The 18530-nt window shown below is 42.0% G+C and overlaps 1 protein-coding gene across 1 annotated transcript in view; it reads left to right on the top strand.

Moving 5' to 3' along the window:
* LOC114433266 (protein kinase C-binding protein NELL1-like) overlaps positions 1-18530 on the top strand; it is a 201504-nt gene that overhangs the window by 62561 nt on the left and 120413 nt on the right. The window contains exons 5-10 of the mRNA XM_028401745.1: positions 617-713; positions 8024-8096; positions 8665-8747; positions 13496-13630; positions 14660-14762; positions 15565-15638. Of these exons, the coding sequence (XP_028257546.1) occupies positions 617-713; positions 8024-8096; positions 8665-8747; positions 13496-13630; positions 14660-14762; positions 15565-15638 (565 nt within the window). The remainder of the gene's footprint in view (positions 1-616; positions 714-8023; positions 8097-8664; positions 8748-13495; positions 13631-14659; positions 14763-15564; positions 15639-18530) is intronic.

Here is an 18530-nt window from a genome sequence, read left to right as displayed (position 1 = left end):
TTTTCAAAGTAGTTTTGTTGCTGCGAACACATCAAAATGAGGAGTAAATGACTGTATTTTGCTCTCTCCCAGTGAAGCTGTGATGAAGAGAGAGGAAGAGAGAAATCCGCTTGCTACTCAATGTGTGCCTGCATTGACTCATAGTTGTGAGAAGTAGGAGGAGAAACCTGACAAATTTTTTATGACATCCTTACAGAGGCCCATTGGAGCTCGCCGGCATCATTAAGCCCACCTTAGTGCAGGAAAAAATGGTGCTGAATGACACTGAGGATGTTTGCCTTGATAATGCCAAAGTCTGTTTGTGTCTGTGTCAGGAGTCGGGCGGTTAATCCAGCCTACATCCCTGGTCCAGATATCAATACCGTGTTAGGGAGCTGTGGGGCGAGACTGGCTGTCATGCTTGAGGAGAGGAGCCTCTGCTCTGCAAAGTCTGCTTCCTATGAAAGGAGAGAGAGAGGGCGGGAGAGAGGGAGCGGACATGCACAGAGTCTGTTGGATTTACTCTGGCATTCTGTATTGGATCAGTGTTCCTGCCAGACCAGGACAAAAAGAGAAACCTGTTTGTGTGTATGTCGTTATCATAACCAAACATTCTCCTCTGGTTTGTCGTTGGCAGGATTTACGAGCGGGTGATAGACCCTCCTCAGATGGAGCTCACCCCAGGCAGTGGAGTGTGGCTGGGCCAGCACAGCCACAAGCACGGTCTGTTCAAGGTAAGACCCCACAGTTGATGAGCACAAACACACACACACACTCGCTCACACTGCATGTACCTGAACGTGCTTCACATTCAAGATTGCCTGGTATAATTGGCCAGAGTTGCAATAGGCTGTGTGTGTGGTGGTGGTGGTGGTGGTGGTGGGGGGGGGGAGCCAAATGAACGACACAAGAAAGAAGTAGTGAGGGCTCACAGAGGAGCTGTGAAAAGCTCGGCGCATGCTTTGAAACGCTTATTCCCGAGCTCATGACAGCGATGTCGATTTTTAATCGTTGCTCATTTTCTCAGGCTCCTGCATGCACTCACAGCAGGTGGACTATCACCAGGACATGAACGTGCTCTTGATACCGCTACCCCTCCTGCCCACCTGCCATGCAATCAGTGGGCCTTTTATGTTTTTTTCTATGTAACATATTGATTAGCCACTGGGCCCTTGCTGTGGTGAAAATTATTCTCCTCCCCGTGCTTTAACGCTATCACTGCTGCACATGGTTTACTGTTCGTCCTCCATCTCCCTGCCTCTTACATCAAGGCTTCAAGGCGCTCCATCTTCTGAAGGAAGGCTCTGGTCTTGAAAGGCGCACCATCCTCCAGCTCGCTACCTTGTGCTCAGCTTAGTGCCGGGAGTTTGTCTACCCTCTGTGTGGGGGAGCGCTCAAAAGTGTTTGTCAGCAGCTGAGACAGATGGTTTGAAAGAGCACAGGCTTCTGTGAAGTGACTAAGGGAATAAGAAAAGTCTCCCTCTAGATTTGCACTGATATAAGTTGGCATTTCAGCTGACAGGTGCACTTGTAACACCTTGAATCAAGGACCTGTTGCTTAGTACTCTCCTCCCTCTCATGCATATGTATGAGCCAGCAACGTTATTAGCTTTTATACATAATATACAAGTGGGTGCATAGGTTTGAGACCCATTTATCTTTACAAATTATGACCAGTTAGCAATTTTAATGAATGAATGAATGCTAACAAGGTGTAATGGGCTCCAACTGTTTGTTTCAGTGTGGTTTTCATGAACTGAAGGATCATTTTTTTGCATCTGATTTCTCTTCTGTGACAAATTTGTAAGTTGGGCTTTTTATCAGTTGGTGGTATGTCTTGCATACGGCAAGTGTTCCCATGTTTAGAGACATGACTTGTGCTCTAAAAGTCTACTAATCTGCCTCTTTTTAAGGGACTTTTGCTGATTCAAGTCTCTTATTAGTCAAAGTCTGAACCTGTATCTGAACGAGGTATTGATCTTCTGATTTATTTGCTTTTTGTCCACCTGGCGTTGCTTTGGATCCAAGTAGTTTTAGAGCTTGATGCTTTGTCCTTAAGAACCTCTTTTGAAGACAGCTAATAAAAAGACCCTCATTGCGATTAGTCTTTCACTTCTCTGCCTGCAGGTTGATTTAGTTGAGTAAAATCCACATGATTTGAAAGAATACAATTCAGGGAAATGTTAATAGATGAAACATAGGTCATATATTCTCCTTCAGTCTGGCCGCAGGGAATAACAATGCTTTGGCTCCAATCAGGACACAATGCCTCCCTAAAGTTAGCTTCCCTCAAGCTATATTTCAGCATGAGGGCTGTGCTGCCTCTGTCTGTGTTAAGCATTTCCTTCTACTACTGAGATGCTTAAAACCTGCAGGTTGTATTTTTTTATTTGCCACTCTTTAAGTTTTATGTCCCAGTCTTTAAATGAGTGTAAGCAGGGGGACACAGCAAGCCTGGTTCCTGCCAAAGCTCCACTAATGACCACGTTTAATTTGTTTAATTTGAGTCATGTTGTGTAGTGCACAAAGTAAAAGGGATAGATGGAAACAAAGCGTACTTTCCAACTTTGTGTGTTGATCTTATTGGTTATTCTCTTCACACTTCCACAATTGCTCCTTCCTTTAACCTGCTAAAGATGAAGGGATAAACAGAGCCCACTTATGTTTCCTCATGTCTAAAGCCAAAAGGCTGAAGAGCTTGTTGGGAATTGAAAGAAAAGAATTAAAAAAAAGCAAGGCGTGAAGGAAAGAGAAAAATAGCCAAGAGCACGGCAGATAGAGATAGGAGGTGAAATAAAGCAGCAGCTGTAATCTGTCCTATTCAGGACTCAGGAGTGGGATAATGATAAGACGGGCTAACTAGGCCTTTAAATAAAACATATTGAGCCTTTGCAGTGGCTTGAGACGCTAGTCGTCCTCTCACCGCCTCCTCCTGGGAGCCTCTTCATCTGAGGGAGCAACTGTAATAAATTATCTTTATCTAGTATCCATTGTGCCAAGGATGCTGACTCCTCAGGGACACCACGGGCTCGTTTGGAAGCGGCGCTTTTGTGAAACACTGTGTTTCATGCATCACGGGACAATAATGAATCTTAACATGGGCAATGATGGAGAGCTTGAACACATTACAAAAGGAGTGTGTAGATTTTCCCAGCTTAGATCTTTGGCACGATCTGTCTGCATCTCTTTAATGTATCTTTTTCAGTCGTAAATTAATTTGTTTATGTTTTATAATATGTTATGTTTGGTCACATAGTGTTCACACTTTTTTTCATATCATCTTCTCCTGCATACCCAGTGCACTCACTGTTCATAATATTTGTGTCACTTTGAAGTCTGAGGTTAACTTCTAAAAGTAGAAACTGTTGAAATGAACTCAAAAGTTTGCATTTAATCAAATATAAAGAACTATTTTTTTTATTTTATTTTTTTACAATCTGCTGAATGTTTTGTTGTTACCATTGACAGTAAAAACTATGTACAGCGCTTCCGTGACAACACCCATTAGTTTCTGAAGAGCCGTTTTGAGGCTCGGTGGGAGGCTCCGGGACGCTCTGACCGCCTCCATGTTGGCAGCGCCACGTCCGCCAAAACTCCAAATATGGACAAAGAGGGGGAGCACGAGTGGAGTTTAGGGGGGTGGGCGATCGTGGAAGCAGGAAACTCATGCTGCGATATGTCAATTGTCTGTCACTCAAGTGGCAACGCCCATAATTATGCGTAATTTTAAATCACAATATAATCAAAACGAGTGAGTTGTAAAAAAAATTCACCCCCCCGTACAATTGACACTAGAAGCGAACTTATCGATTGAGACCGATTTGTGTACCAGGCTGTAAACAAGTTCATTTATGCTGTGAAGTCTGTTGTTTTAACATGGGAGTCTATGGGAAATGACTCGCTTCTGGAGCCAGCCCCCAGTGGTTGCAGCGTGAACTACAAGTTGACACTTCCGCATGGGCTTTAAGTTTGAGCCCCGAAGGTTGCCGCTTGGTTCTTACACACTACTAAGGGCCTAGTTTTAGGTTTAGTTTTAGGGTTGCCCCCTGGTGGGTGCCAGCAGTGTAGGTCCCTTTTCCCTTGTTAGACAGCTTTTACTACGCTGTTCTGTGCTCAAGTGCTCATTTGTTTCAATGTTTCAATGTTGTTTAATTGAAGCTGTCAGCTGTCAATAACTGAGCTACTCAAAAACTTGAAGGAGGGGCGTTCTTGATTCTGAATAGGTGAGTGTTTGGGTAGATAGTGGTTGGATCAATACAGCTTCACCTCTCTCTTGACTTACTCTCCAAGATCCTCCTTCTACATGGCAGCGCCTGTAAAAAAGGTATTTTTATCCTCATTGTTGTACAATGGGCAGAGGTGGAAATGGATGGATGTAAAAACCAAACACATAATGTCTCAGGCTGTGGCCGTTGCCTGCTGAAGTGCTCGTGCTAATATTAGGTTTCCATACATGTTTTGTTGCCGAGTGTTTACCAGGAGTTTCCTCTTTAGGTTCAAGTGTTTTGGCCCCACAATGAATGACATTTACAAGATAACAGTGTGCAATTTAAGACATTTGCCGTCGAGTTAAAATGTCAATTGTTCTTTGCAAAAGCAATGGCAGGTTTGTATATAGTCAGTTGTCAAAATGTAACTTGATAGTGGTTTTGTGATTCTACACACACTGTTGAAATGTGTAGTGACCTGGTAGAAGATATTTTGTTGGTGTATATCAAACTAGAAGGGCATGATTATCATCGCCATCATTATAATCTTTCTTTTCTCTGTTCATCTGTCTTTGCATCTCCCCTTCCCACACTGTTAATTAGTGTTGTCAGTGTTGGTTTAGTCCTGAGAGATGAGCTGCAGGTGGAAGCTAAGTCTTCACACCCCACCAGAACACGGAAAGGTCATGTTGTGCATGATGAAACTGAAAAAAAAAATCACAGGGTAAAGCCTCGTCCTGGATAATAAACCTCAGTGTTGCCCAGAGGCAAAGCTCTGGCCAAACATGGTTGACCTATTATTACTATAATAAACAAGATAACTGGGGATTATAACTGTAAAAGTGAGCAGACATGCAAGCTGAAGGTAATTTTAGCAGCAATAGGCTTGTAAACATAGGGGGATACACAATAGATGATGAATAAACTGGTTAAACATGCATTTCTCACACACGTACATTTGGACACCCGGCCATCATATGGGGTGGCCTCCATTTTTAAAGACTGATGAAGGCTGGAGTCAAAATCTTCCAAACCAAACAGGAAGCCAACAAAAAGCCAAAGTTGGCATCTTAATACTCATTATATGTTCTAAAGCTGCAACAGTTAGTCAAAACGTAATACCTAATATCCCTCCAGGGATCAATAAAGATCTTATGCTATCTTATGTTATGGAAAAAAGGAAGTTTGGAGCTGTTAGTCTGAATAGAGGCACACTTCTACACTGACCTTGTCTGCCATTGTCGCTGAAATGGTTTTGATTCTTGCTCTAAAGCCTGTTGCAGCTGAAAATTAGATGACAATAATAAATAGCAAATAATGCATAACTATAATAATGACAATACATTTCTGTAGATCAGCAGCGTTCAGTTCATCCACATCTGTCACAATAAATGGAGCCTTTCAAATGTGTTAGATATAAGTCAAAACAGTGGAAATGCATCACAGCTTAGGACCAACAATGCTGTGTCGAACCGAGGATGGGAATGTTTGCCCAGCAATGCAATCATACCAATATGGACAGTTTTTTTTCTCCCCGTGTGTGTGCCAGTAGAGAGAGAGAGGAGATCTTATGACTTCACTTCGAATTACCTGCTGATCATTGACAGTGATGTGTGGTCAGGCCTCCTATATTACTCCACTGGGACAGACATCTGTGATCTACACCTTCATTTCCATTCTGAGTGACACTGACAATCTCTTCTTCCCCATCCACTGCACACACTGCCTGTGTGTGTGTGTGTGTGCCTGTTCGCCCCAAGGCTCTCTCTGTGTGAAATAAAGGCAGGTGTTGCTTGCATCCACTGTAAATGGATTTCACATACACATAAAGCAGAGACGACGATGCAGATTGAGTTTGAGGTGCTGAATTCTAATATACTTCCAGCATGTTTTTTTGTATCCCCTTTGAAGGAATGATGAAATTATATTACCTCCTTTGGTGGCGCGGCCAGGGTGCACTGGTGTTTTACAAGTTCAGTTTTCCATTAGAGAAAGTGGCTTTTTTTTCCTCAAGATTGCTCCTTGTGGTCATCATGAAGCCTCTATTTACCCGCCCTGCCCCTGTGAAGATAGCATGTCATTCAGAGTGATTGACAGACAGTCTGCTAAAAGGGAGAGAGCTCTCACCTATAGGCCATTTACGCCTGCCCGTGGGTGAAGACCTTTTGCTTTATTTCAGCTAGGAATGGCTGTGCATGCAGGCATTGTATATGTAGCCCTTCTGAAATATATTGACATGCACTATATGGCCAAAAATATTCACTCACCCATCCAAATAATTAAATTCAGGTATTGCGAACACTTCCATGGCCACAGGTGTACAAAATCAAGCACCATGGCATGCAGACTGCTTCTACAGTGAAATTTCCTCACTACTAAATATTCCACAGTCAACTGTCACTGCTATTATAACAAAGTGGAAGTGATTTGGAACAACAGCAACTCGGCCCCGAAGTTGTAGGCCATGTAAAATGACAGAGCGGGGTCAGCATATCCTGAGGCGCATATTCTGCAGTGGTTGGGAACTTTCTGCAGAGTCAACCGCTACAGACATCCAAACTTCAATTGGCCTTCAAATTAGCTCAGAAACTGTGTAGTGTTTAGTAGTGATAGTAGTTTCCGGATAGCTGCATCCAAGCCATACGTCACCAAGTGCAAATTAAAGCATTGTATGCAGTGGTGTAAAGCACGCCACCACTGGACTCTAGACGCGATCTCTGGAATGACAAATTGTGCTTCTTCATCTGGCAATCTGATGGATGAGTCTGGTGTGGTGGTTGCCACAAGAATGGTACTTGATTGACTGCATTGTGCCAAGTGTGAAGTTTGATGTAGCAGGGGTTATGGTGTGAGGTTGTTGTTTAGGAGCTGGGCTTGGGCCCTTAGTTCCAGGGAAAGGAACTCTGAGTGCTTCAGCATACCAAGATATTCTGGACTATTCCATGCTCCCAACTTTGTGGGAGTTTGGGGGATGGCCCCTTCCTGTTCCAACATGACTGTGCACCAGTGCACAAAGCCAGGTCCAAAAGGACATGGATGAGCAAGTTTGGTGTCCTGACTTCAACCCGATAGAACACTTTTGGGATGAATAATTACGAAGACTGCTACCCAGGCCTTCTCGTCCAACATCAGCGTCTGACCTCACAAATGTGCTTCTGGACAAAAATGGTCAAGAATTCCCATAAACACACTCCTAAAGCTTGTGGAGAGCCTTCCCAGAAGAGCTGAAGCTGTTTGATACCTGCAAAGGGTGGACCGGCGTCATATTAATCCCTATGGATTAAGAATGGGATGTCACTTAAGTTCATATGTGTGTGCCGGCAGATAAGCGAGCTGTGATAATAGTGCTTTGTCATCAGTTTGAACATTGTCAGGAAATTTCAGCTTTCGGTTGTTGTTGTTTCACATTTGAAGAACTGTGCAGCCTTGATGTTAGTAGTCTCAGTGCCTCTTACCTCAGCTCTGATGTGACAGCACTTGAGTACAATAAGGATTACTTCTAGTGCTATGCTCAAGGTTTTGGATTTATCTGTCAAGGTTTCAGATATCTGTCTCTAAGGAATGCTATAGGTTTTGTTTTGTGGCTCACAGCATTAAAAAGTTATTTACAACAGCAGCAACCTCTTCAAGGAACTGTTTTGGATGAGTGGCTTATATTTGAAATGTTAAAATGTATTGTTTTTATTCATAACACACATCATAATAGAACATTTTATGTTTGGAGGGAGGGATATATATACACTGATATGTCTGTGATGGGCTAGTATTGATTGATATCCCTTTAATGTTGCCTCTCTGTGCTTATCATTGTCTTTTTTTCCTCCTCTGTGCTTCAGGGTATCATTCAGGATGTGAAGCTGATTTTCGCTCCTAACGGCTACATCACACAGTGTCCTAACCTTAACCGCAGTAAGTGTCATTATTGCAGTCATACACAGTGTAGTATTCTGATCACTAACAAGAAAGAAAAAATCCATTAGAGCGTGCCATTGTAAAACTGGACGGTAATAGGTGATACGTCTGTCTGATGGTGACCCCCATAAAGCACGTTAAAAGGATCTGCCTCCACAGACAAAACCTGATTTATTTATTTTTTTATACTTCTTCTGTTGCAGCAGTCTGTTTCTCTCTGTGCTATATTTCAGATACAGTGCAGCCACCTGCCTTGTTCCTCCATCTGTTTGCTGTCAAGCAGATTAAGATGCAGGGCTCCTGCTGCAGTACCATCTCTGTCACTGATCAATAAAGCAATCACACCTTGGTGCTTTATTATTGATACTAACACTGGCCACAAGCCCAAGACAAAGAGAGAACAGACTCGTTAAGCTTCCCTTTTGTTTACTGTTAGCCACAATGAGCTGTGTTCAAATAGATGTAGTCAGGCTAATGATTTCTTTGTTTATCTCTGATCTAAATGCTTCCCTCTTGCTCTGTCTGTCTTTTCTTTTTTTCTGGTGCTTCCTCTTCTTTTGTTGAGCCTGCCCGACATGCAGCGATTTCCTGAGCCTGGTGCAAGGCATCATGGACCTGCAGGAGCTACTGGCCAAGATGACCCTGAAGGTAAGAACAAAGATCGACCTCCCACCTATAAAACAACCGCCAACAGCCCATGAGAATAACTTGGGCCCTATTATTAGAACACTACACTTAACAGTGTTTTTCCACATAAAATGCCAACTAACACTTCTTCCAGTTGTGGCCTGGCGCATAAAATAAACAACTATGAATTAATAACTTCCTCTTTGTATTGCTGCTAAAGGAAGACTTAGATGCTGCCTTTACTGAAACACATTGTTCTTTATCCTTTAAAGTCAATTTCCCAATTTTGTTTACTTTCAGCAAGACAAAGCACAATTAAGATAGAAGTTATTGTTAGAAAACAAAAACAAAACCCTTATCTGTCTTGAACATGATTATTGTGTCGGTTATTGTTTTTGACTGGAGTGGTTTTAGAAATACTTACCTGACCCCACAAGGTCTTATTTTATTTTTCATTGATTTTTTTGTACTGCTTTTGAATAAACTATAAAACAGTTGCACAATAGAGAGATGCTTCCACTTTGGCACAAAAATTCATGTGAACTCAAAGGTGAACTGATTATAATTTAGAGGTTAAAGGTCACCAGAACTCAGCGAGCACATTTTGTTTTTTACTTATTTCTCTATTTATTTTACAGTTAAAATGCTGATTACATAAAACGTTATTCTAAATTTCACATAAATGTGGTGGATCAAATGATGACACTTCATAACAGGTGAGGAGGCAATTTATTATAATTTCAAATTACAGATCATAAGAGGTGAAAGTGTGAGTGTGACTGTGGTAGTAGCTAAAGCTCTATTATCAGCATTAGCACACAAAAGAGACATACAAGGTGTTCAAGAAAAATCAATGTGCTAGGTTTTCTAAAGTTGACTTCTACTACCTAGGCCACCCATATATCAGTCATAGCTTCTGACATTTTAATAAAATTGAAATACCTTGGTCCATTTTTGTGGGTTCAGGAAACACTAGGCTGGCTGCAATCTGCCCCGGAGCCACAAGCAAAGGCAAGAACCATTTCTAGCAGTATACATCTGCATAAACTAAACATAGGAGCGCGTGATGGACTCTGTGTGTGCACTATATGTGATCGAGTGTGTGCACTTCTACGCGCATGAGTGAATACTATCAGGTGGGAGTGGAAGAAGCAAGGACATCTTAGTGGGTGGGTGAAGTATAGAATAATTTTCAGAGTAAATAAGGATGAGATGAAGCCCATTACCCTACTGCTGTGTCAGTGCCTCCTCCTTCATATGAGCACAACTCGACCTATCGCCACCTGACCTCGCTGCACATGCAAGTCACCGCGGGGAGGATGCAGTCATTTCCAGCACTAAGTGGCTCTCTGCCTCTGTGCTGGTGAAAATGGAGAATTTCAGCAGGAGGTGAATAAATGTTTGGTCCTGAGTGTATGATGTGGAGTGTCAAGGTGAGGTGAGATGACAATGAGCTCTGCTGTGTGTGGATTAGCATGGCATTCTTTGCATGTATTATAACCCTGCCAGTGTGAGATGGAGCATAAACATTGCTTTGTTCTAAAAAAAAATGTGGGATAATGTCAATATTTTCAAACATTTTCTACATTCTGTTTAATGGTAGGGTAGGAGATTTCATTCTGATTCGCATCTCATTAGTGTAACTTCTCTTTACAATCTGATAGCAACCAATTAGTTCGGCAGTTTCACATTAAAACGAAGAATATGAATCATCTGTGGAAGCTATAAAACGCTAAAAACATCAGCCAATCCTCCGGGTGGACCCTGCGCGGAGTATTGGCTGGTTGTCACTCTCTTCCTGCTCTGCGTGCACCAGAGAGGTACGTGCATAATGGCCGAAGTCACAAAACACAGGTCGTCTTCAGGTAATGCGCGTCCATGTGATTGGAGGCGTGGCTTCAGGGTGAGCTCCGAGAGAAAGGGGTGTGTGTTTACTTTCCAAATCCGGCTGACTCTCACTGAGTTTTCAAAATCTCCTACCCTAACTTTAACAGAGAAAAGACATTTGAACACAACATTTCCACACATACTAGTTTTATTGAAACATATTTCAAAAACAGAGGTCCAAATCTTTAAATATCATTATTCAGATTTAAGGCACTTCACTCGTAGAGGTAGTTCTATACTAGAAGAGACGTATGCTTCAGGTTGTTGTTACATTGGAAGAGAAAATGACCAAGACCTAGTTTTACTGCAGACCGTTTTAGGTTTTCTTTTAAGATTTTTAGATTTTTTCCTTTTTCTTTCCAACCTGTTCCGGACACACTGAAGCTTCCCCGCATCATTATACTGCCACCACCGTGTTTGACTGTGAGAACTGTGTTCTTTGGGTTACACACCTCTTCTTTCTTTTCCCAAAATGTGAGCAACATCTTTGTGACCAAAGAACTCTAGTTTTGTACCATCTCACCAAATCACACACTTCAGAGCGTGTGCAAACTTTTCCAAATTGTCCCTAGCTACATAAGTCTAGCTTGGAGGTTTATTTTCTGTAGAAGTGAATTTTTCTTGGTCAGTAACCTGGCAGGTTTTTCCTGCACAGGACTCTAGACCGTCTTCTCACTTCAACACATCAATTTCAGACTTGTTTAAATCATTCACTTGTGTCTTGTTAGGTTTTCTACCCAGACTCTTCCACATGTTTCTCTTTCTACCCCTTCCGGTCCTGTTCTGCACTGTTTGACGCTCTTTAAACTTGAAACTTGGAGGCACTTTGATAAACTTTTTTATCCTTCTATTGTGTAGGCATAATTCTGAATGTTACTTAGTCTATACTGTGCGTGTACTGCAAGATACCAGTCCTCACTTTTAAATCAGGGTCACTCAATTAAAGCATAGATGTAGTACATGGTAATAATTTTGTGTCAAACTGTACTTTGTTCGTGCCAGAAAAATGGTTTGTAATGTATTCCCGTGTGAAGTGCAGCAAGATTTGTTTTAAGATTTTCAAGTTCTTCATTTATGCAGAAGAGCTTTTACTTTATTCAGGACTCCACTCTATTCACCCCCCTTAACATTGTGAATCTCCCATACATCTTCCTGCAAATTAAACTAACAAATCCCTTTAAACACCTTAGCATTACCTCGAAATGGAATTGTCACAAAGGCTGTTAAGCATTAAATGAATGTTGGCATTTTGGAGATGTTCTGTATGCACAGTATAGGTTAGGCATTAATGAAGCCATTATTGCACACCTTGCTTGGGACTGATATCTAAATAAATGGTGCATAAATTGGTAAATATTTGTCTTCATTGCTGGGGAGATGCATTGTTGTTGAAGAGAGGTAGGAGCAGCTCTAAGCCTGTCTAGAGGTCCATGTGTGCTGTATGTAAAGTGCGCTGGACAGGGCAGCACAGAGAAGGCTGTGTTCATAATGAAGTAAAGGTTTTACTAAGGCTTGCATTGAGTGGCACGTTCAGTTGATAGTTTGTTTCATACTACAGTATTTGTTTCCTTTTTGCATCAGTAGATACATTATAATATTTGACTATGGATAAACCTTTACTAGATTTAAAGATGTATTTGCCCTAGTATTTTTTTTTCTTATTTCTTCAAGACAAGAACAACCGAATTAAATAATTTTTTTGCCTGAATTGTCCCTGGAATTTTATGAAAAAATACTTGAAACATAGCAGGAATCCAAGCCCAAGAAAAAAAAAAAAAAAAGATATCATAAATGCATCTTTTCCCTTGCCTCCCTTTGTTTGGACACCTGTCTCAGCCTCGTGTATCAGCCATGGAAGATACATGCCTATTAGCCTCTGACTCCTTTGTTCGGCATCATGGTACCATTTGTTGTTCACGTTGTGCAGGAAAGGTATTCCTCTGTGGTGCCTCCAGGCAGCCTCCCAGCCTTTGAAATTGCATTTCAAACATTTTGTTTAGGGCTTTGACAGGACACATCTCTACCATTCACACCTCGCATTGCTCTCATAGCAGCCAACTGACTCCACCTGAAGTTAGAAAAAATGCTTCTGTGACATCCAGGATTTCTTTTTTTTTTGCCTGAGAAGCCTCTATCATATCACAGTGACACCTTTATTTCTGGCACAGAGGCATGGGCAGGTCTCAGAGGAACACATAGGTGAAAGTCTGTTTTGATGTGAAGTGTTGGATCAGTTTACCCTGCTGTTAAATCAGAGCTCTGATCATGTCTATGTGGGTCAGAGAGTATGGCTTCTGACAATGTATGAGTTGCAATTATTAACATGATGAGGAATCATTAACAAACATATTTAAGCTTTTGCTGTATACCCACCGTCCTGATATAATTCTGATCTGCAGCAGGAAAGCATGACATCAGGGTTAAACCATAAGCAAAAATAATAGTAAAGAATACACATAGCAACAGCACACAGGGCCAAAATGGTTATAGGAATTATATATAGAGAGTTCTTTTCACACTGGTGCACACTGCCCTCCCTGTGCCCTTCCCTGTGACCTCGACAGTCCACATTCACATCACTTCTGTCGTGAATGTTGAGCCTGGAATAAGGTGAAGAAGAAGAGGGGCTGAACAGTGTGCAGGAATAAAAGAGGGGTGTGAGAGCTGTCAGTCCTTTCTGTCATTTCTCTGTGGATTATAGCCTGCGGTCTGGAGTATGAGTTGAATGATGATCACTTATTTTTCTAGATGCCCTTCTAATGAGTGGCTCCCAGCGGAGCAGCTCTCTGTGAAAACCAACCCTAGGGCATGCCTAAGAGGGTGAGGAGGGGAAGTCTGCACGTTCAGACTTCTGATTCGGTTTTGTCATTCTTTGCGTACAGTTGAACTACGCCGAATCTAGGCTGACCCAACTGGAGGGCTGTCACTGCGAGAGGACCTGCAGCGCTAACGGCCTGGTCTACCGGGATAAAGAGCTTTGGGCAGAGCCAGAGAACTGCAGGAACTGTGCATGTAAGGTGAGTGTCGCCCTCAATATTTACAATTAGAGATGGAGTCCATGGGTTTTAACTGTCACACATCAGAAAGTAAGGCTAGCTTTGGCAAGGTTCCTATTGAATATCATGCCTCATATCAGTTTGTCTTGGCTCGTCGTGAAGCTACACTGAGCGAAATATGTGGGTTTTTTTTAGCTACATGGATTTGTTATAGCAGTTTTAAAGGAAAGTTGGTCCATCAAGAAGGCAAATGATAATCTTTATAACATACTGATGATACATAATGGTAGCAGGATCTCTGGGTAGATTTTTTTTGCTCTAAGGCTAAGTCACAACAACCCCTTATTTCCGAACAGTCGGCTTCCTTAACTTTCCTGCCCATCAGGCAGCCCCTGCATCATTCCTGGCTGCCTCCTGCCCGCCTCCTAATAAGTGCCCCCTAATAAGCCTGCCTGCTCATACATACAAGTCAGACTTTGAAATGTGTTGAATCAGGCCAAGCCGGGTCCCCGGGGAATTAGACTTGCTGCATCATTGCACATCAAGTGCAGGGTTGGGTTTAGTCAGTCTGATTTTCTCCCGTGGACATGCCATTAACTGATAACCACGGCGCCCTGGGGGAATCATTTCCGATGACTCATGAAATGAAGAGGCGCTTGCGGAGAGAGATATCGGCCTCAAAAATGAAGGCAGTCCTTCAGGGACTGCATAACTACCTGCTATCAACGGAACACTCGAGTTGAATAGAATCTCAATGATAAAACTGTTCAGCTTATGTAACAATATCATCACAAATATTCTATGTTTAATATCATATTGCAGTTCTAAAGTAGGATTCTGGGTACTGTACTGTAAGTCACACTGTTTCCAAGCATACATTGTATGTGATGGATGGGTAAAGATGAGGAACGCCATGCATTTTTGAACAGATGTAATCTGAGACACAGAAATCTATCCGAAGGGGACTTTTCAGCAGTGCTGTGGGTTCACTCTGAGCTCTAGGTTGTTGCTGGTAATAGTAATAAAAAAAAGAACACTGTTTTCTTGCAGAATGGTGTGGTGGAGTGTCGAAGGATTTTCTGTCCTCCGGCAAACTGTTCAGAAGACCTCCTGCCTGTACATGTTGAAGGGACCTGCTGCAAGACATGCAGGCGTAAGTATCAGCCACACATATCCAGGCCACAGGAAGCCACTGAAAATCCTGACAGCTGTATGGGGAGAGGATTTTCTCTTAACTATTACACACTAAATGCTTTTGTGCTGCTGCATCCAGATGTGCTGTGCAGCCAAACAACTGGACCAGAGTTTGTGGGTGATGTCCTGCAGGCACACTGAAACAGGAGAGTGTTATCTGTAGGAGCAAAGATCACAGCCGTCTGATTTTTATGGAAGCACTGTTTCAAATACAAAGCACACAGGGGTCTGCTCACAGACCTACTGTGTGTGTGTCTCTCTCTTACTATATACTGCAAAAAAATCCCTGAAGTATAGACCGGCTTTGAATAATTCCAGCCCGTCTCTGCCTCCCTCCCTTTCTCCACTCGCTCCTCTTCCTCCCCTGTGAACATCAGAGCTCTGGCACAGATGAACGAGGGAGCAGCGCTCCAGAGCTTGCGACTGAGCGCTCCGCGGCCCCGTACCCTGGAGAGGAGAAAAAAAAAAAAAGCAGGACTTCATATCATATGCTTCACTTTCTATTTCTGCTTTATCGCCGGAGGAATATGCAGAAGGGCCTTCCTCTGTTGTATTCTTAATACGCTGTTACATTTCCTCTCCGCTTATACACAGTAGCCAAGAACAACTTTGTTTCTAACAGAATTTAACTATGCAGGAAACTTTTTTTTATGTGGAATCTTAAAAGCATTTCTCACTGTTGTGTAATACCCACAGATGGTAGTATCCTATTATCTTAATGGAGCTATATACAAATGGTTGTTGTTTTTTTCTTCCTGCAGCAAAATGCACCTATATGGGGCAGACGTTTTCTGAAGGCCAGCGCTTTTTATCCAGGAGCTGCAGGGAATGCAAGGTAACACTGTCAATCCTCTCTCTTTAGCTTCTTCCCTGCCATTCCGTCACCTACCAGCCCTTCTTTTGAGCATGAATTGCTGCATGTAGGGTTGTTTCCTTATTCAATTAGCCAGCAGCCCTTATTAGTTTTCCCACCCTCCTGCAATCTGTCCAATTTTTTTTTTCTCCTCTGCTTAAATGTTGCGATAGCTCGGTAATTAGATTACCTTATAAACACAGCAACAAAGGTCTGGTTTAAATTGCAGCTTCATCATTGCACATGCATTATAATTGAAGTCATTATTCCCGTTCAGCACAGAACAGAGGTGAGCTTGCTTCACAGAGAAGCCATTTATCTTAAAGACGCTGTTTTTTAGGAGGAAAATTAGCTTTCTGTGCATATAATTGCTTACAAGGAACCACAAAGAGGATTCCTGGATTCATTATTAGCCCTCAGAGACCCCCAAAACATGATTATACTCTTTATAAGTGTTGTTTTATGCAATTACAACCATCTTTTCTCCTGGATGCTAATGCTGCCAATTTGTGGTCAAATTGTTATTAGAAGGGGGTCAATGGATGTTTCATCCGGAGGCTGCAGGGGTGTTTGTGTCCATGTGTGAAGCTCGTTGTGTGTATATATGTGCATTTATGGATGACGTAAACTAAATCATCCTGATTCACAGATGAAACCATTGGTGTCAATTTAGAGGTCTGTATGAGTGTTTTTGCATCTTTAGGAGCATTGACTACAAATCCCGTTTATTTGATCGTATTCCAAATCCTGCCATCTGTTCCTATTTGGGCTAAGAGGTTACCTTCCAGGAAACCACTGCTCTCCTGGAAGGTACTTAGCCGGGTCACCTTTATGAGCAAATAACCCCTAAGAACCCATAATGAAATTACAGAAATTACCAATACTTAATCGTACGTATTCACATCTAGGCTCCTTTCCGTCTCCTTTATTTATCACAGCATTTTTTAACATGTTAAAATATGCCAGTGACATATTAATAATAATAACACCCAGTCAGCATACTTCCATCCACACAAAAACAACTGTCAGCGTCCATCTCTCATGCTCATTACCACCAATAATGTTTGTTACACTTTGGTCACTTCGTATATTGATTACTGTTCTCTTCCATTTCTCTCCCTCTGTAAACTTGAGCTGTCTCATATTTCAGCAGTGCATGTCATTTCCAGAACTTCCATCAAACACACACTTCTATTCTCCTATCCTCAAGTGTGTGTCTCATCGGCTCCTGGTTCACTCACATATTGATTTTGAAGATTCTGCTCCTTACATTCAAAGCTCTCCATAATCCAGTCATTTCCATACTTTTCTGATCTCCTTCAATCATACACACCCTCCTGTACACTGAGATCTTCTCCATACCTCCTCCTCCTCCTCCTCTTCCTCTTCGGGGTTTAGAGCAATTAGCTGCTTTGCTCAAAGACTCTGGAACTCTTTACCCCAGGACTTCTGCACCACTGTTTCTCTCTTCACCTTTAAATCCTGTATTAAGACCCACATTGTTACATCACATCACGTCGATACAAGCTGCTAACATGTGCTGTCCACTAACAATTAAAAACAACAGTGGGCATTAAATGATTTTAGTGTTTAGTGTAAATGCATTAAATGTCTTTCTGACCTTTTAAACTCCCTGCAAATGAACAGATTATATGGTAAAGTTTCTTAAACCTGGTACTTGTTCTAATGAACCCTAGGTTACAGGTTTGCCTGGCAAAGCTGCTGAAAACATGTATAATAACGTGTTGTATTTGTGCAGAGGAGTTTTCCTTCACTGCCGCTGACAAAACCCAGTAATACACTTGAACATTGTCATGTTAAGTTGAATATTCATTTTCCTTTGATGCTTTGTCCTTCACTCATTCCTCAGAGAAGCATCTGTCTGGCTCATTTAGTCCTGGACAGGTAACATACGACGGTCCATTTATCAAGACTTTTTTGTCAGAAACGGCTGTCAGTGTGTGCTAGAAGGAGGATTAACAAGAGCAGGCTAAGTCTAGAGCTGTCTGTAGACCTATAAATAAATGACACACAGTCCTCTGAGTCACTGTAAAAGGACAAAAAACAGTGTTACTTCATCTGTTAATTAGACTGATTAATTTATGATAAAATACCCATTAGTAAATCAGATAATGATATATCTCATAAAAGCCACAACACTATGTAAAGATGACAGGAGAATGCAGTTAATGTGGAGCCTAGAAAAGTGCGACATTGAAGGAAGTTGTGAAGGACAAAGCCATCTCAGGGATTTGAGTCGATACTTGAGACCTTGAGAGGCATTACTGGGACCACAAGAACTCTGATATACCAGGCAGGCAGGCAGGCAGGCTGCCGCTGCTCTGTTTGTTTGTCTGCTATTTGTTTTGAAGGCCCAGAGGAACATGACACTCTGTTTTATCTACCTTTGTTCCCCTTCTTTAGTGGTGGTGCATATCTGCACCTCCACTCTTATCATGGCCTCCTTGAGAATGTGAGCAGAATATACAGCCTTTACGTCCCGGAGCTTCTGTCGTCATTGGAGGCCTCATTCAGTCAGAAGTGTCTTTTGTAACATCTGAAAACATCCTGTTGAACTCTTGGTATGGTTTAATATACTTCAAAAGCATCCTCGTCTTTTGAGATGTTGAAATTGAAACGGAGAGAAAATGCGACTGCTAAGATCTTTACACGAACTCATAGTGCTTTGATAAATCCACATGTAAACATGTGGACACTTCTTTGATTGTAGTGACAAACATGTCAGCATGTCTCTCACTTTAAGCACCACTGCAGAACAATCGGCTCATTTATGGCTCACTTGCACAGTAAGCGCTGACAAGAATGATGCATGATTAACCCTTGGAACAGATCACATACCACACTTGTGCTTTT

This window comes from Parambassis ranga, chromosome 3, assembly GCF_900634625.1.
Source record: "Parambassis ranga chromosome 3, fParRan2.1, whole genome shotgun sequence".
Lineage (NCBI taxonomy): Eukaryota > Metazoa > Chordata > Actinopteri > Ambassidae > Parambassis > Parambassis ranga.
The sequence above is the reverse complement of the archived record's forward strand: the minus strand, read 5'-3'. Positions and strand labels throughout refer to the sequence as shown.